The sequence below is a fragment of the Argiope bruennichi genome, chromosome 8 (assembly GCF_947563725.1).
Source record: "Argiope bruennichi chromosome 8, qqArgBrue1.1, whole genome shotgun sequence".
Classification (NCBI taxonomy): domain Eukaryota; kingdom Metazoa; phylum Arthropoda; class Arachnida; order Araneae; family Araneidae; genus Argiope; species Argiope bruennichi.
In genome coordinates this window covers 113,311,177-113,338,253 of record NC_079158.1, presented here as the reverse complement: position 1 = coordinate 113,338,253, position 27,077 = coordinate 113,311,177, and the positions used below count along the sequence as shown (strand labels likewise).

Sequence of the window (27,077 nt, the reverse complement as noted above, 5' to 3'; positions counted from 1 at the left end):
ATATATCAGGCCCTTTAAATCTACCCGATTTCTCCTTTAATTCGGTGAATTACTCAAAAAGGTGATAAAATCCATCAGCAAATACAGTCACTTGCATTTTAAAATATTTATTTGATTTAGAAGCAGCATATTTTTATCAATTCACACTCAGAACACGACTATGTACAATACAATACAATCAGTTACGAAACATATTTTACATTGATGGAACAAGAGCAAGCAAACTTGTGAACAGTCCGTTCACTTCAGTTTATTTTTAAACGTGGACGGTCTTCTTCATTGTAGTCGATTCAGTCAAACTGATGTATGACTAGGCAAATATTCTGCTTTTCCTATGTTCTTAAGTAGTATTACTTCGAAAATTGATAGTCAAATGCACAACTTAATGAAATTCTTTGCTTTTCATTTAGCTCCTGCTTTGTTGATAATAGGATGTATTAATTTTAACAATTATTAATATATGATTTTATAGAATAACAATAGTAAAAAAAATCCCTTTGTTTGTATGATCAGTGTTAATCACTGCAGTTCTTTTAATTTTATGGTTGCCAGTCTTAACAGGAGCTATTACTATTGTTATTAAATATTTGAGTTTTGTCCCGTTGAAGTTTTTATTGCATCTAATATGTGTAACAAAAATGTAAGCGATACTTTCAACCAATATTTTTTTTGCTGTTAAAATTTTTTAAGGCTTTCAGATCTTTTATTTTCAGTAAGTCTCCCATTTCATTCGATTAAATTGATATTGCACTTTTATTGCTGATCACGACATTTTCAAGAAGTCGAAAATAAAGAATATGAAATTGAATCTTTTATCATTAGCACAGTTTTCTTAGACTTTTCCACCTCTAATTTTAATTTAAAAAATTAGAAATTAATTTTTAACTTACTTTTGTGTCCCAATTTTAATCTGATACGCGTTGTAAGTTTTAAATGAGTTTTGTGTCATTTCATTCATTTGTTTATTTTTGCTGACAAGCGAAATAGGAGAAACTATCGAAACCTTCAGAAAAAGACGAGATTTTAATGATTTTCATTTTAGGTTTTCATATATCAGTGCAATAAATCAATACAACTTTCGAACTTGACGAATGAAATTTAGTATACGATCTTTCGTACAGATTACAATAACTTAATGCAACGAATTTTATGAATAAAAATATACGATCTTTCGTACTGATCTACAATAAATTAATGCAATGAACTTTATGAATGAAATTTAGTATACGATCTTTCATAAATATCTATAGTTTGTGCATAAAATTTAGATAAGAATTCTAAATGAAAAATTAACCTTGTCTTTCTTTATGTTCCTGAACCATGAATTTCAAAATGTAATGAACTAATAGAATAAAATCAGCAATGAGATCTTGTTACCAGATTTGTAAATTTCTATCAAATTTTCTGAATCGACTTTTTACCTAATAATGCCAAGGAAATTAAGGGAAATCGGGATTTCAATATTTTTTGCAGTCAATTTTCAGGACGAGATTCTTCATGTAATAAGCCGTGATTGATACCAGTTTACTTTTTTTTTTTTTTTTGGTGCAAGGTATATGAAGCATGCAAATAGAAATGAAATTAGCATCGATGTAAAAGGAACGAAATGCCTCACAGAATAATTTCTATTTAAAAAATACAGTAATATAAAACTATGATATAAATCAGTGAATAATTTTTTTTTTTGGATTTTAAAATGCTGCATGCGATGTGTTATAAACTAAACTTGATAGTGAAACTGAAGGCATTTTGAAAACTTACAAACACCAGGCATTAAACTATAGACTTTTCGCAATGTGTAGTGAACTTTCATATAACAGGTGCATCGTGAATGCATTGATAATTGTTCTGCTAAAACCTAATAGAAATGTATGCTCTATATCAGATGAGTTAATAGAATATCTGCCTTTTTGTTTCTAAAATCATATTTCCATTGCTAAAGGTAGAATTTTGTCTTTTGTGGTCTTCGGAATCCGACAAGTGACATCGTTTTCATGGCGTGTATATTATTAACCGTCTTTTGATTGATCTTTGATACCTGAGTATTTGCCAATATTTCGCAGGAAAAGACTTACCCTCCCTAGTTATTAATCTCAGTAATGGATCTGTTTATTCCCTCGACTAGAAACATGGCGCATTTATGGCTGATTGTGCTGCACTATCAGTCATAGTGATGCGCTACTAATTCCAATTATAACAATGAGTTAGTGAAGTCCTACATCGGGTTAGTCACGTCATGGATTCGCAGTATGGCCAAAGATGGCTTTTGCGCCATAAAACCAAACCAAACCAAACCACTTCATGGATTATCTAAACAACTTAAGGGAGAGCCAAATTTATACAGCTAGTTTTATAGCTTGAAGTCTCTTATCTGTCTCCCAATTACTTTGCCTAGAAACATTTCAATGTGTTTTTTTAATTACTTATTGGGATCATGACAATAATTGGGATAACTACCGATTTTGGTTTGCATATTTGTTTGTAATTAAGTTTATTCACTTTATACATGCTGAATTTTTCAAAAACAAACAAATATTTATATATTTTTTTCTTTTTCAGAGAGTGACTGGGCCGCGGACGAGAACCACTCAGTTGGAAACAACAAAGGAGGTGGTGGCAGGGGTGGAGGTGTGGGGCCGCCCACTATAAGACGTGAGTACACTGCATTTCTTTTCATTTAATAAAAATTATATTTTAAATTTCAAAAAAAAAAAAACCTCGAAGAATATACAATTTCCTGTAAAAGGAGTCCCAAAATATTTCTTTTGTATTTTAAGTAACAGAATACAACTTGGAAAATTTTATTTGAGAAATTTATTTTAGTTTTATTTTAAAATGATACATGTGGGTAGAAAAAACTGCGACGAAATGTTTCGTTTAAATATAGGTTCCTCGGTCTTGAATTGTGTTCGAATCAATCTTTGCTTGTAGAATATCACTAGAAAATTTACCTAAACCGCTCACAACGTATTTTGTTGATTGTAATATTCTATCTTGCAGACTCAGTATTGGGGCAAGTTTGATATCAAATGTTTGACGAATTTTCACATTCCAGAACTTTCTTGAAATCAAAAAAGTTTTTTAAAAAATCGTTTAGAAATTGCATGTCTTTTTGTCCATTTGTGTGAACATTGTCTCAAAACGTGACGTATGATATGGACGATGGACGAAATTTGGCAAGTTGCTATTCTCGCCAAAGATCTATATTTCATAACTGCTGATCACCTGTGTCCCCTGAATTAATATTCAAGTACTGATCTCTTTTAATGCATACATTTTTCATTTGTGGAACTCTGAAAATAAAAATCTGAGCACTTGTAATATTCAAGATCTTGCTCAAGTTCTACAAATTTATACAGAAAAGGGAAAGGAGATAACACCTCAATTAGAAAATATATCTAAAAGTTTCAAGGAGTCCACTTTTGCTGATTTATTACGATTGATTTTGTGATATTGTTTGTATTTTAATTAATTCCATGACAGCAAATGGAAAGCATATAGAAGATATTATGATTTTGAATGAATGAATATGAATATATATGATTGATATTTGAATATGAAGATATAAGATTTTAATAATTTTTTATTGTATGTTTGTAATATTTTCTTGTATAATTAAATTATAATATTGCAGAATCGATATATGATAATATGTTTCTTTAGAATCAATGATGATCATTTTCGTCAAAACGTATTTATTCTCGAAATCGATTTGACGAAGACATTTTGATTTCTCTTTATTTCTTTTTTTTCCTTCTAATTCTTTTTTTGCGGTGTACTACTTCCTGTCGTAATATTTTTTCTGGGAATTCCCGATCACCGTCACCATGGTAACCCATCCATTAAATATTCGGCTGCAGACGATCAGACTCCTTAGTTGGAGCATGCGCAGTCCATGTTCACGTCACATGTGTTCGATCAAAGTTTTATTTCTGAATGAACTGAATTATTTCTTTTGGTATTTATAAAATAAACAAATAAAACATGTGAATATCAAAAGTTTAATAAAAATAAATTGAAATCGAATGATAATTGTTTTTATGGTGATGCCATTCTCTAAGTACATAAATAGTTCCGAGAGAAAAATGTAATCAAACGATTTATTAATTTCGATAAAATATCGAAAAAGTGAATCAGATATAACTTTAATGAGAGAACGATTAATTATTTATGATTGCGCAGACGATATCGCTAAAGAAACGCATTTCGTTTTTTGTTTGCTTGTTTTTTAAAATGAGTTAAATGATTTATGGTAATTCTTTTTCTCTTTGGGTCCAAATTACTCATGTTTTATTCAGTGGATAAATTTTATTCCAATCATTGAATAAAACATGAGTAATTTGAGTTTGTTAAAATTTATTGTTATTCGTATGGCTAAATTAAGAATCACATAAGATTGGAGTCATAAATTGTTATGACTTTTAAATCTTTATTCAGATTGGTTATTTATTTTCTGATAAGTCAACTATTATTACGCTTACACAGATAGGCGTTTTTTTGTTACATTTTTGAGTTTTGCAAATAAGATTTGATGAATAAAGAGGCGAATTTTGGAACTGTTCCCCCACAGCAATTGGGGGAACGTCGTAGCTTTCAAAGTAATTTAATTTATTAGGTTTGTGCACTCTTTCTAATAAACCTATTTTGTACGATTGTTCTAGCGGGATTAATTAATTAATTTTGCATTTTTTATATATTTTTTGTTTTATAATTCTAATGAGATGTTTCTATACAATTTCAAAACAGGCATGAAAGCTATGATTTAATCGTATTCAGAATGCATTAAAAAGTTTTGTTCGTTTTTATTATTGTTTTATTTAAAATTAATTTTACATTTAAATTGTGAAATCTTTTATCAGAGAATTATTGAAAATGGTCTTTCTTTAAAATAATCGAATTTAAATGTTTTGTAATTTCAGATTGACAAAATTTATTCATTAAAATAATTATTATTAATTAAAATAATAATCCGTAATTAAAAAAAATCTGGTTTTGAAAATTGTGAAGATTGTGAGGGGAATGCGGCGAAACTTGTATTAGCCCCATTCTAGAGGGCTTAATCCAGCTTTGTTTGATGGCGCATATTTTGCGACTTTGCGATAGCCTATGGGCAGAGTGCCGGCTTCATGGCGGAAGGATCGCGGTTTCGAGACTCAATTCCACCAATTATCTTTGCAGCATTTATAATGTAACCGCATATGTTTGGCATTTCTTTTTAACGGTATAAGATTCGGCGGTTAAGAATTTGGAGTCCAAATACTTTTTTTTAATACAGTTTGAATAATTTATTAGGATATATCATAACATATTATAAAACATCGTATTTTTTGATAATAAAAGCTTTCATATTTACTAATTCTATGTTTAACGTTTATTATATAATATATATAATATAAAAAATATATAATATAACGTTTTTAAAGCAACGTACAAAATTTGCAAGTGGTAATAAACTGAAAATATTGCTGAAATAATGTTCCAAAAATTGTACAATATTTGATTTTAATTTTAATAAATTCCTGGACATTTTTTTAAAAAAAAATTCAATACAGGTGCGAAATTAAATTTCCTAAAATAAGAAATTCATCGAGAGCTTGGGGTTTCCAAAGTTGTGATTGCCTATTTTGCCTGTTTAATAATCCTACCCTGAGAAAAAAATATATTCCAACTTTCTAGGAAAAGTTTCTTTTTATAGGAGTTGAGAAGTAATTATCGTAGTTAAAAATTTAATTTATTGAAATTAATTATATTTGAAAGGAAAATAAGGTTAAAATTAATTAAATATTAATTTTTAACATTAAAATTAAAAGTTAACATATTTAAAGGGAAAACGACATATAATCGAACTTTTGCGTCGTGTAAAAGAAGTACTTGATCTTCACAATGCTCAGGAAGGAATAGGGACTATTACGAAACGACATATAAACGGTGCAAGATTGTATAATCCAAATGAAATCGTGTAACGAACGGATCGGTTGCTGAGATCTCAATGTTTATCCATTTTTATTTCGAATAAAAATTTGTCTCTTACTTTAACAGATAAATAAAAAAGAACTGCCTATCTATTAAATTGTATTGCAGTTGTCTACCCATATTGTTTCAAAAGATAACTTAGAGGTTAATGAGAATTTGATGTCTATCCATTTTAATTTCGAGTAAAAGGGTTTCCCTTACTATAATGGATAAATAAATTACTTATCTATCAAGTTGTATTGTAGCTTTCTGTCCGTACTATTGCTAATAGGCATTCGTAATGGTAACCGTGGCACAATAATAATGCAAATGGCATTGTTGTCGAGAGTTATTTTATTTTAATTAAATTCTACCATTATCTCATCTATTTTCTGATCTCTCTTCGATATGCACCTAGAGTATGATTTGGAATTTTTTTGATTATCTTTAAAATATATCCCAAGTGGGTAAGCTCCACTATCATCTTTCGTATTGCTTTATTGCGCGCGCAACTCCCCTAATCGCAAATGCTGCTGATAGCGGTTCATTAGTCATTCCGTCCGACAATTTACCACCCACCCACAATTAATCCCGCCAAATGGCTCCCGGAATACCCCCATCCGTTGCATCCAATGGGAAAAAAATGTATGGACAAACGACTCTCCCCCAACACAACAAACATCCGCCCTGAGTGGCGCTGTCGATAGCTGGAGGATCTTCATCAGAGGGATAGAGCGGAGGGTGGTGCAGCCTGTTGGAGCCACCCCGCTCATTTAGAAGGGCAAAAAAATAATAAACGACTCTCCAGAGACGGCGAGCAGTGTCCTCCCGAAATGGGCAATTGTCCGGTGGGTCTGAATCTGCATCGCAGTGCCGGACATAAGCGATTACATGACAGAAGAGTTCGAGTGGGTCGTAAGGTGGTCAGCGTGAAACAGTTGGATAATGGAGTGTATACTAATAGGAAGGCAATATCGGTTAGACCTCTGGTCAGGCATCCGCCCACGACTTCTCTACATAACAGAAAAGGTATGTTCTAACTTTAGGAAGTCTATTTGAGTTAGAATGCAGTTTGCATTCAAATTCTCATCATAAAGCAACAGATTGTACAGTTTAATTTCTACATTAGTCTTTTTTAGTACGATTACTACTTTAAAAAAATCTTTTTTCGCATTTAAATACATAAAATATGTCACTAATAATATTTAATCGTTTCGATTACTTCTAACGCAATTACCATTTTAAAAGTGTTTTTGCATCCTCTAGAATTGGAAATGTTTTTCGTTCTTTTTGTATAGACTTGTTAGCAAAACTTTGTATTGTCTTTATGTATTATGATGGTCAAATGTAATTCACATTAAAAAAAAAGCGTGTTTAACATTATTGTTCATATTTAAAAAATTGACCTAATAAATAACAAAATTGTATGAAATGCCTAGTAAGTGATTTAACGACTGGCTGATTTAAATGTATGCCTGTTAAAATTAATTGGTACAGTTTAAGATAAGAGCTTAAATGAAAACAAATTTTTCTCCACACATTTCCCAAAATATTCTGATATATAAAAATTTCTTATTGAATATATAAATTTTTAAAAAAATTCCGTTTTTTCAAATATATAAATTTGATTAAAAATGTATATTTGTAATATTGTGATTTCAGGGATTTGTCACCTTTATTTAATTTGTTTTATTTAAAAATTCTTTATTGTTTTTTTTTTTTTTTTGAAATTTCTTTCAGAAATATTTCTCTAAACTTACCCAATAGCTTATAACCCCAAAAACACACATATATTGAACAATATTGTATAATCTTGTTGAATATTGAATAACATAATATATTACAGTATTGTGCAAAATTCTCTGTTACCTGGGAAGTATAAGTTGCTGCATCTTGCATGTTCGTATCATAATTAAATAATTGTATATGTTTTTAAAAAGTATCATTCAGTGGTAATTTTTAGTAATTTTTCTCATGGGCCTAAAGTTGTAGCATTTGATAGGTTTGTTCTGTACTGATATTGAGTGGAATTGAATTGCATATAGAAACTGCCTTCTGAATAAATTTATTGTTACCAAAAGTGAAAAAAAATCAATTTTCTTCAGTTTTTTTTTTTTAATTCGGGAAATTTGAGTTTATTTACTTAAATTACTGACTCATATATGGGCCATCATAAAATGTTGTTCACCTCTTCACTTTTGGAAAAAGATTAAAATTATGTACGAATATTACAATCATAAATTGAAATGGGAGATGGGAAATCAAATTTTTGTCTTTCTTTCAGTAATTTTTTTCTAAATTGTAATTGATTCTTTTTTAGTAGACCATTTTAATATAAATTGTTAAAAAATTGTTCGGAAATGTGGTTTGTGAACATGAATTTGTCTTCTCTCTCTTTTTTTTTTAAAAAAATAGCCGAGACCTTATTCAAGATATTTTGTTTTGTAGCATTTAATACTGTCAATTTGCATTCATTTCAGTCCTGTTATAAATTCAAAATTCTGCGAGAAACATCAGTCGAAAATATATAAGTAAGAAGGAATATTTTTCTGATTCCGATTATTCGAAATAGATTTTTTTTAAAAAGCATCTGTTCCCTCTTTTTAGTGTGAATTTTACGACGAATTTTTTTTCTGAAATTGTGCAATATTATTTTTGCGCACATGTACTTAATACTGATTTATACTTAAAATATTGTTCGATAGGTGGCGCCACTGCAAGTTTCTTATACATTGCATTTTTAAAAGTTGAATTTAATTTTCAATTTGTTTTGTTCTAGATAGTTTCTCATTATTCTATGTTCAGTGAATATCGGTATAAAAATTCTGGTTTCATGTGCTTTGAGAGCTGTTTTCCATTTTTTTTTTCAAAGTGACGATTATTTTTATATCGCAAAAATATGCCGTTGTTATAGAAATACAAATTAAATGTTTTTAGTCTGTGGATTTTTTTAAAGATATTTATTGTTTCTGTTCAGATTGTTAAGTTTTCGGAATTTTCTACGACATGGAACATCTTTGATGTAACAACGGATGATATGGTTTTTTAATTGTTTTATGGCAATACGGAGGATGATAAAAGGTTCAGAACCATCGACCATTTTATGTTGTGCTGCCATCTGTATACATTTTTATGAACCTCTGATAGGATTTATAAAACTGAGATCAAGTGGAAGACAGATGCGAACAAATAATTTGTTTTTTGTCTGAAAATCGAAAATAAGCCAAATAACAATTTATCAAAAACATTTCATTTTCCATGTATTTTTTTCCCGATTTAGTATTTTGCTTTCATCGTGTTTTCCTCGTCGTTTTCTTTGATAGTTAAGCGTTGTTAATTTTAATTTTCTTATTTTTGTCTGTTAAAGTTTTGTATTTTTTTGACTAAATAATTTTTTAATATTTTGAAATAGTTATTAGGAATTCTTGATGTTGTTCAAATGTGAAAAATTCTATAGCATTATTTCATATTTCTCAATTTTAAGAGAAATAACTGTCATATGGTACTCTTTTTCATCAATAGATGTCGCTATTTCCAATTTTGCAGAAATCTATTTTCATGCATGTAATTTTATGTTTGGTTCTGTTTAAATATGAAGTTAGTGTTTAGATATATTTAATATAGCTTCTACTTCTTTATGTTCATTAACGAAATAAAAAAGAAACGGATAAGTTTTAATTATTAATGCTGAGTTTTTATAGTACATCAAATATTAGATTTTAAAAATTTCACAATATTTTTGTATTATATTAGCAATTTCAAAAATGTCTAATGTTTACTGAGCTTGTATTTTTAAAAAATGGGGAATGGAAATTTAATGAGTATATGCTCAAATAAAGTTTCACCACATTGAGGAAATTGGAACTTTTTAAAAAATAAAATTATTGTAAAAATGAGTCCTAAATGGTTTTAGATTTTATTTGCTCAAAAAATGATAACTCATAAATATCAGTCATTTTGATAAATTCTTGATTTGTTATTTAGAAAACAGCATATATACTCTGCATAATTTCAATTATCAAAGACATTAGTTAGAGTGTAATTTTGTCATGAAGCATAAAACTTATATTTTAAAATCGCCATTTTGTGTTTATTTGGATTTTTAGAAAGAACTGGTGCTCTATACTTTTCTTCATCGTTAAATATTCATAAACTGAAAGCAAAATATAAAATAACATTCATTTCTTAAATAAAAGAAAATTTAGAAAATGTTACATTTCTTTTTGAGAAATTCGTTATAAAATCTAGTTTAAGTACTCGATTACTACATTTATGTAATTTTCATTGTTTTTTACTTTCTCGTATATGTAGTATAGAGAAAGTATAGTATTCATCAAAAAATTCGAACAGGAGAATTTTGTCGAATCTCCACGTTCCCTGAGTTTGAGAAAATGTCCGTCCGTCTGACTTTTACAAAGATAACAAATTCTTTGAGCTAGATGGTTGAAACTTGATATATGGTCGTTACACCAAATTTATAGATTTCTATTAGAGTTTGAGTAAAATCTGTTCTGCGGAAGCACCTGTTCGAATATAAGTTAACACGGTAATTATAAAATGAAGAGAGTTAAATAGATAAAATTCAGTACACAAATTTAACATCTATAGTGTAGACATCTGTCAAATTTTCAGCCAAATCTAACTATGGGTTGACTGTCTGTCGGTGCGTACTTTTATAAATAAGTTAACGCGATAGGTAAAATATGCAGTGGCTTTATTGTATAAAATTTGGTATGGGATTTTGTGATCATAAGTGCAGCATTTGTCAAATTTTTGTTTTAATCGGTACAGAAAAACGATTCTAAAACAGAAATTCGAATTTTGGATGCTATTGATGCGTGCTAGGGATTAATCGCAGAATAACGTGCTTAGAATTACACGATAGATTTAGTAAAAATGCTAAATCCATGTCAAAAGTTAATATTTCGTAACTATTGTACACCATTGCCATGTAAGGTGCTCCACGTCATGACAGCTTTATTACAGTTTACACGAGAAAGTTTTGAAGAGACCACTCCCGCCGGTTTTTCCATGGTCTAGGCTATGCCATTCGATTATTTCACAGCATTTTCAATTTTGCTTTATAATGACGAGCACATTCATAATATTCAATTTTATCTTCATAGGCCGCGATAACCTGGCTAGTAGGGCGTTGGATTCCCATCCCTTGGGTTGGAAGTTCGAACCCCGCCGGCCGAAGACTCTCCGTGTATGTGGTGGCTGGCGCACGTATAAATCTGTCGTGGTCACAAAGGCCTCCATGTCGAGAGTAATACCTCTGGGGATACTGGTTCAGAGGTGATCGTTCTCTGATTCAGGTCTAAATTACGATCTGTGGATGAGTGAATGAAATGCATGAATACAGTCTGCCCTGTAAAAAGGGTTGTGACGTGTGAACTAAGATATACTTTTGGCCGTAGATGGCGCTATTGAAAAACAAGAGACCTCTCTCGGCTTGAAATCGCTGACTTCGTCAGTTGGCTTGTCAAAGACAAGTGCCATTAGAAACAACAATAATTTTAACAATAATTATAATCTTCAAATTTGCAATATCTTACATTTTCTATCTTCGAAGAACTTAAAGAACTATATTCTATAGAGCATGCACGAACAGTACCCTTTACTCTTAAAATGATTATAATGAACTCTCACTTCTCAAAATTACTTAATATTCATATTATATTTATTACTCAGCTAGTTTTATTGCATAATTGAGTGATTTTAAAAAATATTCATTTATTTATGAAGATCATTTTGCTTTCACTAGATGTGAAACAAATTGCCCCGGATTACCATCATTCAGTACCACAGGGAGCATCCACGCTAAATGATGACAATGATTCTCAAACAATTCTGATTCCATTTGCGTTGACCGTTCTCTCTCAGCGCACCCATTCAGATGACCAAAGCATTGTCACAGGGATCATCTCTCTCGGTGGCATTAATCTTGCCATGTCCACAAGCCATTACACTGATCGCGTTCTCTGTTTGCATCCCATTTGGAAAGGCCCATCCTTCACGCCGACCCCAGACACGCGCATATATAATCGTCAACAATCGCCGGCTTTTGGACAGAGTTGTTGGTCTGCAAGGGGAAGAGAGTGGTGATTGGGTTATCAGGGTGCCCCACCGGTTTAAACCCCTGTTGATAGGATCCACGTCCAGTTAGGTTTTGATTTCAGTTGCTTTAGAATATTTGGAGTTCCACTGTTGTTCCTTATTGCCATTACTGAAATGATCGTAAATACGATTGTTTGTTACTTTCTCGTCATGTAGTGAGTGAATCAAGGAAAAAAAAAAAAAAAAAAAATTCGAAATCGAGATTTCGACGAATGTCCATCCGCCCTGAGTTTGAAAAATATCCGTCTGTCTGTCTGTGACAAAGATAGCTCAAAAACGCTTTGAGATAAAACAGTTGAAATTTGGTATACGGTCTTTACAGCCAATTTGTAGATTCCTATGAAATTTTCCGTGAAACCTGTTGAGAAAGCCCGCCTGTCCCAGTGTTCGGATATAAGTTAACCCTTTAAAGGGCCATTTTTTTTCTAGTCATATTATGTTGATATTTTTAGGCTTGAAATTAGAATAAGAAAAGCGATTCATTTAACTTATTTAATTTGATTAATTAATTAATTTGGTTAATTAATAATTGAGTAACAAATCAAGCCACATCGTCTGAGATAAAGAAGTGAAGCATCTAAGTTTCTAACTTACTAAAAAAAATCTGCCAGAACTTATGCCAACCTACATAATTTCATACAAATATTGATAAATTTGGTGGGAAGCATACTTCCCACGGCCCTAAAAAGGGTTAATACAATAATTACAAAATGAAGAGAAATAAGTTGATAAAATTCGGTACACATATTTAACATCTCTGATGTAGATACTTGTCAAAGTTTGAGTCAAATCCAATGAAAAGTTGACCGTCTGTCGGTCTGTTCTTTCAGGAACATGTACACTGATAATTCAAAATTGCAATAGCTTAAATTTATCAAATATGGTATGGGATTTTGTGACTACAAGTGCAGTTTTGTGTCAAATTTTTATTTCAATCGATTCGGAAAAACGTGTTTAAAACACAAATTCGATTTTTATATACTACTAGCCGCCTTTGGCGACCAGCCGGTTCGCCAATCTTAATGTTCGTTTAAATTTTAATAATTAAATAGGTTGAACCGGAGTTTAACCCCTTCTTCGCCAAGTTGCGATAACGCGCCAAAGCTGGCAATCTTTATTATGCACTATAATTGAACATCTGCTCCTTTGCTTTTGAACATTTCGCTAGGCCGTTGTTGGCGATTTTTAAAAATTCCGCAATCAGGGGGTTAAACTCCGGTCGTACCATTAAATATTTTACGCAATTCCAACTTTAATAGATTCTTCAGCAAAATATTTTAAAACTTCAAATTTTGATAGTCGTATAATTCACTCATAATATTATAAAGGCCTTCAGGCATAACGTGATATGTATCTCTCTCATTTTCTGTTACCCCTCGTAGAATTTATGCTTTAAATTAAAGTGTAAATGATTAATCTGCAATTAATATAATAATATTTTTTACTGAAACAAAGCATTTTTTTTAATAATATGATTACTGATAATAGAGTCACTGAGCGTTTAAACTTTATGGTCACTAAAGAATATCTTTCTTAATTTATGTAATATCTCAAGAATTTGTCAACAAAATTTTCTCAGATTCATCATGAACAGATCGATTCATTAACAATGTTTAATTTTAAATACATCAAACACTAAGAAAATAAAATGAATCGTTTAAAATAATCGGTCGAAAACAGGTTTAAAAAAACTACTTAAAAAACGATGTGCTTAAAACTATAAGCATATACAAAAATATATATAACTAACATAAATACAATTTAATTACAAATGCATGCAACTAACCTAAAAATAATTTAAATCGTTGAAAACAGATTAAAAAAAACTACTTAAAAAACGATGTACTTAAAACTATAAGAATTTACAAAAAATATATAACTAACATAAATACAATTTACTTACAAAAGCATGCAACTAACCTAAAAATAATTTAAATCGTCAGTTGATAATTGTTGTCATGGCAACAATCGGAACACAATGAGCATGCGTGAATTTTCTTCGCCAATTACGGTAACGCAAATGCGTGAATTTTTCTACGCCAGTTGGGGTAACGCTATGCAGATTATACATTTTTAATTTCCTTTATTCTGTGTTATTTTAATTCAAAAGTACTTCAGAATGAATCTGAAACTTGGATTAATTAACAATGTTTAATTTTAAATGCATAAAACATTAAGAAAATAAACAGAATCGTTTGAAATAATCCGCCGAAAAACGTTAACCCTAGCCTCATTACTGTTGGGAGAAAAAAAATAAATACTGAAGCTTTACTCATTTGGCGGTGGGGAAAATGGAAGATTTTTTTGGCGGAAAAGTTGGCGGTGGGGAAAATGGAAGTTTTTTTTGGTTGGAAAGTTAGTTTTTAATTAATAATTAAAATTCTAATTAAAATTTCAAAAAAGGGACCCCAGGTGCACATTCCCGACCTCTAAGGTATACATGTACCAAATTTGATAGCTGTATGTCAAATGACCTTGCCTGTAGAGCGCCAACACATACACACATACACACACACACACACACACACATACACACACACATTGAGCTTTATTATAAGTATAGATTAAAGCTTGCCAGGGATTAATTAAAAGGGATTAAGCTTGCCAGGGATTAAGATGACACAATAGATTCAGTAAAATATTGTACATTTTTAATATTGGCCGATTATAAGGCAGTAATTTATACATTTTGAGAAATGCTGATTTAATATAAATCGCAATTGCATGTCGCCTGATTTATTTCGAAAGACTCGGAGAAATGTTAGCGCTGAACAAATTTCAGATTTACGTATCGTCATGATTAGGTTGACTATTAATATTGAGCGAAAACATTACGCTTTGAATTTTTAATGAAAAATAGTAAACAAATTTTTTTTAGCAAAAAATTTATTTTATGATTATTATAGTTTCTTTTCTTTTTAAACAAATATAAAAACTTTAATCCGTATCATCTGGAATTATAAAATTAATTAGAATTAATGGAATTTTTAATTAAAGTGAATATTTTTTTACAAATTTAGTTTAAAACTCATAATTAATTTTATGTTTTCATATATGTATGAAGGCAAAATATTAAAATCTTTTGCTTACTGAATATTAAATTAAATATTATTTTTGACACAAAAACTGATAAATAATTCCGGCTTTAATAATTTTTTTTTCAATTTATGATAGCCATTGTTAATAAAAAAAAGACGAAAAATAATTGTGGATAAACATATTTTGTTTGATTATTTTGCGCTTTAATTGCATGCAGTCAACAGAAAAATTTTTTCCCGTCAGATTAATTTCTTTGAATCACTTTTGTATTATTCTAATATTTTCTTCTGCACAAAAAGGATTGATAAGGCTTAGTGTTAAATCGAATTATATTATTTTTTATTGGTAAGGCTTAATACTAAATCGAAATACATTTTTCTTTTTGTGCAATATTTTTTCCTTTCATTATTTCTTGTTTGTCCTCTAGTTTCTAATTTTTCTTCTTTACATTTTTTGAAAAAAAAAAAATAAGTAATGGACTTGCTTTGTGTTTTTGTATTCTATTTTTATAAAGTGTTATATCAAGAAAAGCAAACTTTCTAACATTTTTTATAACTTATTTTTTATAATTAAGAGTTTATGGAGGGTTACTGTTATTTAGCTTCGAAAACAAAAGTTTTTTTTTATTGCAAGGTTAGATGTATGGGGAAAACTATGCACTGTAATTTCAATATATAAAAGAAAAAGCTAACATCTCTTTTGCCATGTCTTTTAATTCCCTATTAATGCAATCATGTTTGGTGTTTTAAATTAGCATTCGTTATTTTTTTGTGACCTGACAGGCTGTGAACCTGTACACGATGAAGATGATAAATGATTCTCTTGATGGTGGTCACTTAACAAAGCAAAATCTCTCCTCCCCTTCTGTGTCAAAAGATTCTTTTTATTACTTCAGGTCGAATTTTGAAGAAATGTTACCCTATTTCTTAAATAATTCTTTACAACTTTTGCTGTATAGCCATCCCCCCCCCCCACAACATATCTATGCTTCTCAAATCCATATTGCAAATTGTGTCAAAAGACGAAGCAGTTAGAAGGATCTGGACAGAAACTTTATTTTTGTTTTGCTATAATCAGTGACAGCTAAATTTGGCAGTTTTTTGAAAGCTTGGCGATGTAACATATTTCTCTGTTAAATGCACTTAAACATAGGTCTGATAAAATATAAATTGACAACTTTTGCTACATTGCTATTTTTTTCGGCATATCTGTGATTCTCAAACCCATATTATAAATGAATCAAAAGAAGGAAGCGGTTGGCAGAAAATTTAATTTTGCTCTATTATAATCAGTGACAACTGAAGTTGGCGGTATTGTGAAAACTTGGCGATGTAACATTCTTCTCTGTTAAATAGTCTTAAATATATTCCTGATACATTATAAAGTGACTATCATAACATTCGCAGGAATAGAATAAAATTTTGGTATACGATTTGGTTGAAGGTAGGGATTGCAATACCGGTATACCGGGATACCGAATACCGGTATTTTGAGCTATTTGTACAATTTTGTAATACCGGTATTCACAAGTTTAAATACCGGTTTTTCGGTATTTACTAGAAATTTTTAAAATTGTCTCCACTATATGTTCAGGTATCGCGAACATAGCAAAATAGTATACGTTTTTGTTTTCATGTCTCCCTAACCGGGTGAAATTAATTAGCTAATTAATGGCTTAATTAATGGCTTAAATCTAAATGAGCGAAACATGGATTATCCCTGAAAGAAAATATTGTATCTATAACGACTGATGCAGCAACAATTATGAAAAAAGTTGGAAAGTTGATTGGTGCAAATCAGCAATTGTGCTATGCGCATGTAATTCAATTAGGAGTAATAGATGTATTATACCAAAAAAAAAAAAAAAACAGAAGAATTCAAACACTGTGGATATAGAAATTTCGGATTCCAACATTGAAAAGAGTAAGAGAGAGAGTGATATTGACAATGAAGATAATGACAATGTAATTGTTGAAGAAGATATTGCTAATGAGGTTGAAATATTAACCCATCAAGAATTGCTTCCTATAATTTATAAAGTTCGAAAAATTGTTACGATATTTAAACGTTCCCCTATCAAAAGGATATATTACTAAAATATATACTAATTGAAAATAAAACAAAATATATTTTAATATTGGATTCTGAAACAAATTGGAACAGTTTACTCCTAATGATGGAACAATTTATGAAACTAAGAAATCCAATCCAAAAAGCAATAATCGACTTAAACCTGTAAATTAATTTTTCAGATAGTGAATTCGACTTAATATCCAGAACTATATCAGCTCTACTTCCAATAAAACTAACTATTGAGGCATTATGTCGGAGAGATTCTAATTTATTAACAGCTAATGCAACAGTAAATGTTGCAGTCACTGAAAGAATAGCACGCATCACCATTTGAAGAATTATATATTACATTGAAAAATCGCACAGAAGATAGGCATACCGAAATAAAATGTCTTATGGTATTTACGTAATTATAATGATTTTAAAAATGAAAAAGAAGAAAATAAAATAAAACCAATTCATCTGATTAAGTTTATAGTAAATTTTCTTAAAATATTTTACCCACAAACCTATCCACATTCAGAAGAATTCGGTTCAGTATCGAAGATTATGATGTCACTACTGTTGATAGTGAAAAGGAATTGTCTCTTGAACAAAAATTAGAATTCGCGATAAATAAAAAAAATTTCAACGAAGCAAAATACAATACAGAAATCAGCTATATTCAAAACCATCCGACGAGAAATCGATTTATTTGAAGATGAGGGATTTAAAGGTAAATACTTGGAAAAAGTATATCGCGCACTGCTAATAGTACCATCAACTAGTGTAGATGCCAAAAGAGCGTTTTCGACAGCTGGTAATTTTTAAACAAAGTTACTTTTCAGGCTTAATGACAGTACAATTGATGCATTATGTTTTTTAAGATCACATTTCAAAAATTTGTAATAGTACCACAAACTGAATAGTGATATTTACACTTTTTTTGTGATTTAAATAAATAAGATGTTTCTTTACTTTTTTGTGATTATATACTGTTATAATTTATGAATTACAAATTATTTTTTGTGATATTTACACTCGCTAACAAAACTGGCAAATAAAACAAAGAAACACCTGTGTTTTCTTTCTTTTTCTAAAATTTCTAATACCGGTATTAAAACCGGTATCCCGGTATTAAGATTTAAAAAATACCGGTATTGAAATTTTGGTCCGGTATTGCAATCCCTAGTTGAAGGTATTTTGAGTTATGCGCTCAAGAATCATATGAAAAACTAAAGTTAAAACTGTAACAATTACATTTTCAAATGACAACACAGACTTTTTTTATTGGGATGTGTTCTCCATAGCAAAAAACAATAAATAGTGTTGGAACGGAAATCCAACTAAAAAAATATATATGTTACCGTTAAAGTATGAAATCCGTTTTTATAGAATACCTAGTTATTCCATAAAATAACTGATCGTGTCCGTTAAAGTGTAAAACTCGCTTGTATTTCATGGTTTAACTAGTTATTTCATAGAATAACGAACTGCAGCCCGTTCAAGTGTAAAATAATCCATATCATATATCTCATAGGGAGAGAACTTGTTTAGCGTTTTGGCCCCAGTTCATTCCGGTTAATTGATTGCTCCGGTTTTTGTTTTAGAAATAATGTTCTTTGTAATTCCAAGTGTCATTTTAGTAATCCTTGTTGTAACAAATGATTTTATGGTACGTTTCCATAAATACCATTTATACGCTGCATAAATTAGATAAATTGCTTCGTTTTAATTTTAATTGTCTATCATTAGTTTAATTTCATTTTAGATAAATTGTTTATTTTACACTTTAACTGTCTCTCATTAGTTAATTAATAGAATACCTAGTTATTTCATAGAATAACTAGTTAAAGTGTCAAATTAATAACATGTTACACACTTTAACGGACACGATCAGTTATTTCATGGAATAACTAGGTATTCTATGAAATAACTGCATTATATACTTTAACGGTAATATATATATATAAACTCAATATTTTAATATATTACACAATTTTCTGTTAGCCAGAGGTAAAGCAGACAGGGTAGTATCAGCAATTAATTTGCATTGAGTATTTATTCGAGATAAATCCGGGGATTAAAAACAGAATGCATTGTTGCATTAATAATGCACAATACATCTCTTATTTTCTTGAGCATTTTTAGCTATGTAAGCGATTTTCCCGCCATTTATATCTATATTCTTCTGGTCCATTAACCTTTCAGTGCATCGTGACTATATGTTTCTATTCCAATTCACAAATTTCATGTGGATATTCTATAGGGCAACAATGAATGTTTGTAAATCCTTTTTTTTTAAATGCCTTTTGATAAAATTTGTAGAAAGGATCTATAGATTATAATATCAGTACTAGAATTAGATTTATACTGGAAACTTGGGAAAATACAAGGATGGCTGTTGTAAGAATAGTTCTACCATTAAAAATGCAATCAAAATGTTTTTTTTTTTTTTTTTTTTGCTTTGTAAAAATTATTGGTAAAAAGAGGCTTTTATTTTTATTGCAGAATTGTTAGAGTGTGATTTGTATCAGTGGGATATTGTTTAATTTGTAATGTAACCCATTAGATACATTTAAAATTTTTTTAATTCACAAAAAAAATACTTAAAAAAAATTTAAAAAATAATTTTTTTGGATTATCTGCAGATATTCAAAACACATATATTGTTTAAAAAATAGTCATGCATTACAGGGCTAAAAATTGCGAAAGCGATGTTCAAATGTATATGAAAATTAATTCTTAAGCGTTTTTTGTTAAATATCTGCTTTAAGTTAGGAATAAGAAGCATAACCAAATTTAAGCTAATGTATGCATGTCAATTTTTTTAAAAAAATTTTATTTTCAAGAAATTAGTAACAAAAAGTTTTTATGAGCAATATGGAATTCTTGAAAATGAATATTAAAGCATCTTATAGGCTTCTCAAAGTACTTTAAGCTATTTCATTTGATAAAAATCTGAGCTAAAAGCTTCAAAAAGGTAAAATTATTTTAAGTTTAAAAAAATTTTTTTTTTAAGCTGTAGCATGTAGCATTTTTTTTTACACGTAGCATGTCATTTTCCTCCCAGGTTCACAAAAATCTTCATAATTAATAAAGATTTTGTGCTTTTTCAAGACAGCGTTCTTTGTCGTTGTCGTAAACTAATTTCTCGGGATTGAGTTACAAAAGCGGGGCATCCATTAGCAAATGTTGACTCGCCTCAGCTGCGAGGCTTTTATCCAGCTGCAGCTGCAGTTCCCCTGTGCCCTGATTAAAAAAAATAGAAAACAAGTAATGCTTTTTAGTTGTTTCTTCTCTGCCGCTCGCCAGGTTCCGCTAATTTTTACTTTGCTACTGTCTTCAACCGTACTTTTCTCTGCTGCAGTTTTGTTGTTGTCTTTCTTTCCCCGCTTCTTTCTTTTTCCGTTCTTTTTGTTGCGCGATCCGTTTAGTTCTGTGACAACACCGTGTTTATTCATTAGCTAGCATTTCCGTTCGTAAATGATAAATGGAACTGTCGCTGTTTGTTTTTGAAAAGGGACAAACATTGATGTAGTTTGGGAGCGCATTTACGATAAGTATTTCAATAAAAGAGGGCCAGTTTTTTTTATAATGCTGGATTTGTGGAAATTAGAGGGATTTTTGGGATTCGACAGTTCAATTTTCTTAGCTGGGATGAAATGCATGAAAGCTAATTTATTGATTTTTAAATAAATATGATAGAAATTTTCATAAATTATTGCAAAAAAAAAAAAAAAAAAAAAAAAATTGAAATATAATTTCCCAGAGTATGAACAAATGATTTGTATTGGTATAATCTTTAATTCAAAGAAAAATTAATAGTTTACAGACAGAACGATGCCATGAAGTGGATCAGGTGCCGTCCTCATCATCTGCTCGCTGTTCAAAATTTCGAGGTCCGTCCAAAATAGCCCTAGTGCTATTTTAAAACGGGACTTTAATATAACTGAACTGGTTAAGGGAAGTGAAAGTTTCGAAAACAGTTTAGAAGCGAATTATACTCCAACCGTAGTTTTTGTTTCGGGAGCTGTATAATATAATAATTCTTCTGTTCTTGCATATATGAATATGGTTCTTAAGAATAAGTTATATATATATATGAATAAGGTTAAGATAGATTCACTATCTGGAATTGTATACTGTAACATTCCCCGTTTCCCAGTACTGATAAACATTTACAGCCAGCTGTGTCGTCGCTGTTAGTTACTAAACTCCTCGAGATAGCCAGATGGTGGATCTTTTCGCCTGGGTGGTTTCGCATCTGTTCATTAGCGACTACAGTGAAAGACCACATGTGGGAATTCCTCGTCCAAGAAATATTGAGAGTGCCTTCAAAGAGAAAGGCGTGTCCAAACATCTGGATGCTAAAAGTTTCTCATTGTGAAAGGATTATGATTATGACTCCGTGTTCCAGAATAGTCAGTTATGAAAGGTGCATCACTAAAAGGACATTCCGACGACCGACTGGCGCCGCTGAGGGAGCGTATTGCTGAACCCCTATTGGCGAAAGAGAGCTCAAATGACCAATGTAAATTAAGAGACGGAGATTGTCGCCGAAATAAAGTGCGGAGATTTTTTTAGGGAGAGGAGAAGAAACGAATTGGAGGCAGACTGTTGGACTATGCCCACGAGTTCGGAATCCGAGAACTACCCCTGGAGTGGTCGTGTTGACTAACAACCTGTTAGTTTCCCTGTGGTTTGTTTCTCCGTATTGATGGAGAACTGAGTTTCAAGATAAACCTTTGACTTTGACTGTTGTGTCTCCTACTACAGGTGTAAATAACTATGTATTTAATCAAGATTAGAACAAGTTGTTCTTTTGTATATATAGGGCTGTAAAATAAAGAATTGTCTGGAAATTCTGCTTCGTTATTTGATCAATCTAGATCAAGACATTACAATACACACTTGGTTTAAAACATCCACTTCTGACATTTATTTCCTTTCATGCCCACCGATTAATCTTTTTTATTTCCAATTTTCTCTTATTGTATTAATCCATCCAATCATTGGTATTAATATTGTTAAGTGTTTAGATAAACATAAGAGTCAAAGGACATTAATCAATAACATTTGTAGAATTTGCTTTTGGTATTGCATTTTTATTTTCTCGTATACGTAGTATAGAGAAAGTATCGTAATCGTCAAAAAAAAAAAAAAAATCGAACTTGCTATTTTTACGAATCTCCACGTTTTAGAGCTTCCTGAGTTCGAAAAACACTTTTTTCGAAAATGTCCGTCTATCTGTCTGTAACAAAGATAACCAAAAAAACGCTTTGAGCTAGACGGATGGAATTTAGTATATGGTCTTTACATCAAATATGCAGTTATTTAAGAATTTTTGAGTAAATTCTGTTAAAAGGATTTTCATCTGTTCGTAAATAAGTCAACACAATAATTACAGAACGATGAGAACTATATAGATTAGACTCTGTACATAGACTTAATATCTATTGTGGAGACACCTATCTAATTTCGAGCCAAATTCAACGACGGGTTGACTGACCGTCAGTCTGTATTTTCAGAAACGTGTAAATGCGACAATTCAAAAACACGATGACTTAAAATATATCAAATTTGGTGTGGGATTTTGTGACTACAAGTGCAGTTTAGTGTCAAATTTTGGTTTCAATCGAATGGAGAAAAAACATGTCTAAAACACAAATTCGATTTTTGGATACCATTAACAGCATGTCAGAAATCAATTATGAAGCAACTCCCCAAGGATGATACGATAACAGTAAAAAGAAAACATTAAATCCACGCAAAAAGTTAATATTTCGCAGCTATTGTATGCCAGTGTCATACAAGGGATTTTCTGGCATGACGAGTTTATTAAGCGTGTATGCTAGAAAGTTCTGGAGAGACCACTACAGCTGGTCATACTAGAATTAATTCTACGTGTTGCCAAAAAATAACAGCCTTTTACATTAACTATGACGTCCACTCATAATTACTTATTATTTTTTTACTTTTCAAATAGAAATAGAAATAGTTTCAATGCAGTGCTTGAGCTTGCATTACATGTCCATTATAATTATATTACATTACATTATAATTACATGTTTGGAGTTACATCAAGGTCAGTGATATATATAATGCATATTTATTTCTATACAAGGTGAGTGTGCACTTTCAGGACTTTCTATATTCGCTAATGGTATTAAATAAAAGACTCTTTTTCATTAGCCCAGAACAAACGAATTAAGTTCTGATGTCAATATTCAATTACCGATCTTTCCTGTTCATAAACTACATTGCTGGATTGTCGCCAATATTTGATGATAATGGTGAATTTGGCAATAACTAGTGCCAATATTTTAAGTTAACGATGAATATTTCCGTACTTACTTGGAACCAGTAGTAACGTATCAAGGTCTGGTGCCAATTTTTTCTACTAGACTACGTTGCCATGTTATCATTAGTATTTGGCGACAGCATAGTAGTTGGCGAAAATTGGCACCAATATTTTTCGTTGGCTATGACTGGTGGTGTGCTAACAGAAAAAGACTAAACATTTTATTACTATTATTAATTTTTTGGTATTTTTTTCCCTGTTACTCAAGTTTCTGTTAAATGGAACTAAGACTTACATAGCTTCCCTTTCCCCCCCGTGAATTTGAGGAAACAAAATTTTTTGACTTCTGGCGTTTTATTTTAATCCCTTATCTTCTGCATTTTCTCTCATTAAAAGAATTATTTTCGAGTACTTTTAAGTAAAATTGTGTCCACATAACCCCAAGGATAAGGCACATCAGGCTAAAAGCCTGTGATATTTGATAATTACGCTGGATTTTTGACATTAGCTAGTGCCAATATTTTAACTTGGCGATAAATATCTCTGTACTTTCTTGGAACCGGCAAAAACGTGCCAAGATTTGGTGCCAGTTTTTATCTATTTAGATTATGTTATGTTATTATTAGTATTTGGCGAAAATTTGCCGCTAGTATCTTAGCCTGTTTGCGACTGGTGTCATACTAACAGAACCTCCCACCCCCAAAATATTTTAATAGTTATTATTAATTAATTGCTTGGTATTCTTTTTCTGTCATTTAAATTTCTGTCAAGACTCGCATAGTTTCCACTTTTTATGTGAATTTAAGAAACAAAACTTTTTTTGTTTAATTTTAATCTTTTATCGTCTGTACTTTCCCGCATTAAGAACATTACTTTTGCATATCTTTAACTAAACAAATTGTATCCAAGGGTAAGGGTAGATCAGGCTGGAAACCTGTAGGCTAAGGAAAGATGCCCCAAAACTGTTCTTTTGTCTGTGCCCGAAGATAAATTTGCATTTCTCTTCGAGTGTACTCAAGAGAAATCAAGCCATTCACACCATTTTGTTCCAGAGTGCGAGAAAAGCGATGGAAAACACTCTTTTCTGTTATTGGATATATTTCTATTCTGATATTTGTCTTTTTTACACTCGAATTACGTTTATTTATCGCCATTTCTGTATGCAGAAGTTTTCACAACGTGGACGCAGACGGTGCACCTCTCAATGACAGCCATTTGTCATATTTTTATATGCAAAACGCCGCCTTTTATGAATAATAGCCGAATTCTTTCACACCTGCCGTCTTTCAGTCTAAGAAAAATTCAACCGGAAAATCTCACCATTACCGAAAACGTTCTAAAGTGTAAAAATCATTTTTCTAAATTTTTCATAACCGTGTGATACTTTAGACAACGTAAAGGAAGGAATTTCGGAAGAATTTTTATTTTCAGCATTCTATTTCTTTGCTTCTTGAGAATTTATGTCCTGCAGTTGATTCATAATTATCTTATTAAGTCAAAACATTTAAATAAGTTTAAAAATATTGTGTAAGAATTTTTAAATTGAAGAAGTGGAGAAATTGGATGCCTAATTTAGGATATTGATTCATCACTGAAGCAATTGTTATATATTTAAGTTAATAAAATTTAGCTATTATTTAAAGTTAAGTAATTTAATGGAATTGATGTAATTTTTTGTGTGATAAGTGTACCAAATACCTTCAAAAGTCCCTTGGCATACAATGATGAGATTCAATAATTTTAAGGTACTATGTATTGCAATTTTTTGACATTTTCATGGAAATAATTGATTCAATTTTAATGAAAAATAATTTCACATATTCTTTCACTTCAAAATTTTTTCATTTTTTCGTTAATGTATTTGCATAATTATTTTTTTCCCATTCCCCCCCCCCCCTCAATCTGTTTTTGAATTGTATCTGTCTGTAAACACCATAATCAAAACTAAGATGATTTTAGTTTATAAAATTTGGTTATGTTATCCTTGAATAAAAACTACTGATCTGTGTCAAATTTTTAACAAAACGAGTAAATTGATTGTAAGTCTGTTTTAAATATGTGAGTACGATAATTCAAAAATTCAAAAAGCTAGATTAATAAATTTAATAATGTTCCAAGTTTAGTGCCTAATCCGTGGAAGAGTGTTATCTGTTTGCTTGCGTACATACATGTTAACTCAAAAACATAGCAAGCTAAATAAATGAAATTTGGCATGTAGTCTTTCGCTAAAATCATAGTAAGCAAAATAAATGAAATTTGGCATGTAGTCTTTCACTAAAATCATAGTAAGCAAAATAAATGAAATTTGGCATGTAAATCATGTCGCCAAAATCGTAGAAGGCAAAATAAATAAGATTTAACTTATAATGTTGTTGCCAAAATTTTAAATTTGTATCAAATTTTCTTTCCAAAATTTGTTGTCCAGAAATCTATTATTCCGAAAACTAATCACATCGATGAGCGTGAGAATGTGGCAAAGGCAGAACAGCTTCGTTATTTTTCAGAAGTTTTTGTCATGTCTGTTCCTCAACTTTTCACCTGTAAAATACATTTATATGCTAGAGAATGTATCAAATGACAACCAACTTTGATGAAGCCTAACTCATGAATATTAAGGTGTACGTAGACACTAGAAGATTTTTTTTTAAATTTTAACTTTAAAAATCCAGTTTTTTTACAGTAGGTCATTAATATATGTTTAAACTCATTTCAGTGAGAAAAAACCATACTACACTAATTATTAATTAATTAATATTTAATGAGCTAATTAGCATGTTTTTTGAAACATGATATCTTAAATTCTAATTTGTACAGACACACAATTTTAGTTGGAAATGATGCCTAATATTAGTCTTCATGGTGTCTGCCTCAATCAAGTTATAAAAATATATAGTTTTTTTTAACAATTTTTTCATCAACAATGAATAGAAAAGCAAGATTTTTTCTGTCATTTTAACTTTTAAATAGTTATTAAAAATTTATTTCTATAAATATAACTTTGATTGAGGCACAAAACATTCACTGTTTCGTACAGATTATTTTGATATATAAATAATTGTATTTGGTTCATTTCTTGTTGAGTTATGATTGCTTGAATGAAGCAACATAGTGGAAAAATATCATTCTTCATAAAATGAGTTTAAAAAAAACGACTGAAACTAAAGTTTTTAGTGAAAGTACCTCAAGAAAAATAATTATAACTCGAGAAATATTCCGAATATTGACAACATCTTGGTATCGTTTGAAAGCTAAAGAATCGGAGAATATTTTAAAACAATAAAAAAATATTCGATATTTTGAACGATTTTCGAAGTTTTAAGTGTGTATGTACACCTTAAATTATACTCTTCTCATGAATCATTTGCAAATAAAATTCAAATTATATATTAATATAAATAGAGTGGATAAAAACACAAAAAGATTACATAACTGTTTATTTATTTATTTCGTCTTGATATCACGAAAACACAATCGAATTTCCTCCCATTAGAAAAAAAAAAAAAATCTTTAAAATTCTCCCAAAGAAATAATAACTAACATAATTATGTATAGTTCAGAAAAACATAGAATTTTTCAATTTCTGTTTCTGATTTCTTTTATTTTAATCCAA

The 27,077-nt window shown here is 30.3% G+C and overlaps 1 protein-coding gene across 6 annotated transcripts in view; it reads left to right on the top strand.

Moving 5' to 3' along the window:
* LOC129980836 (coiled-coil domain-containing protein AGAP005037-like) overlaps window positions 1-27,077 on the top strand; it is a 1,244,995-nt gene that overhangs the window by 573,895 nt on the left and 644,023 nt on the right. For all 6 annotated transcript variants that reach the window (XM_056091256.1, XM_056091255.1, XM_056091253.1 and 3 more), the window contains one exon: window positions 2,560-2,652. In XM_056091256.1, coding sequence (XP_055947231.1) covers window positions 2,560-2,652 — 93 coding nt within the window. The remainder of the gene's footprint in view (window positions 1-2,559; window positions 2,653-27,077) is intronic.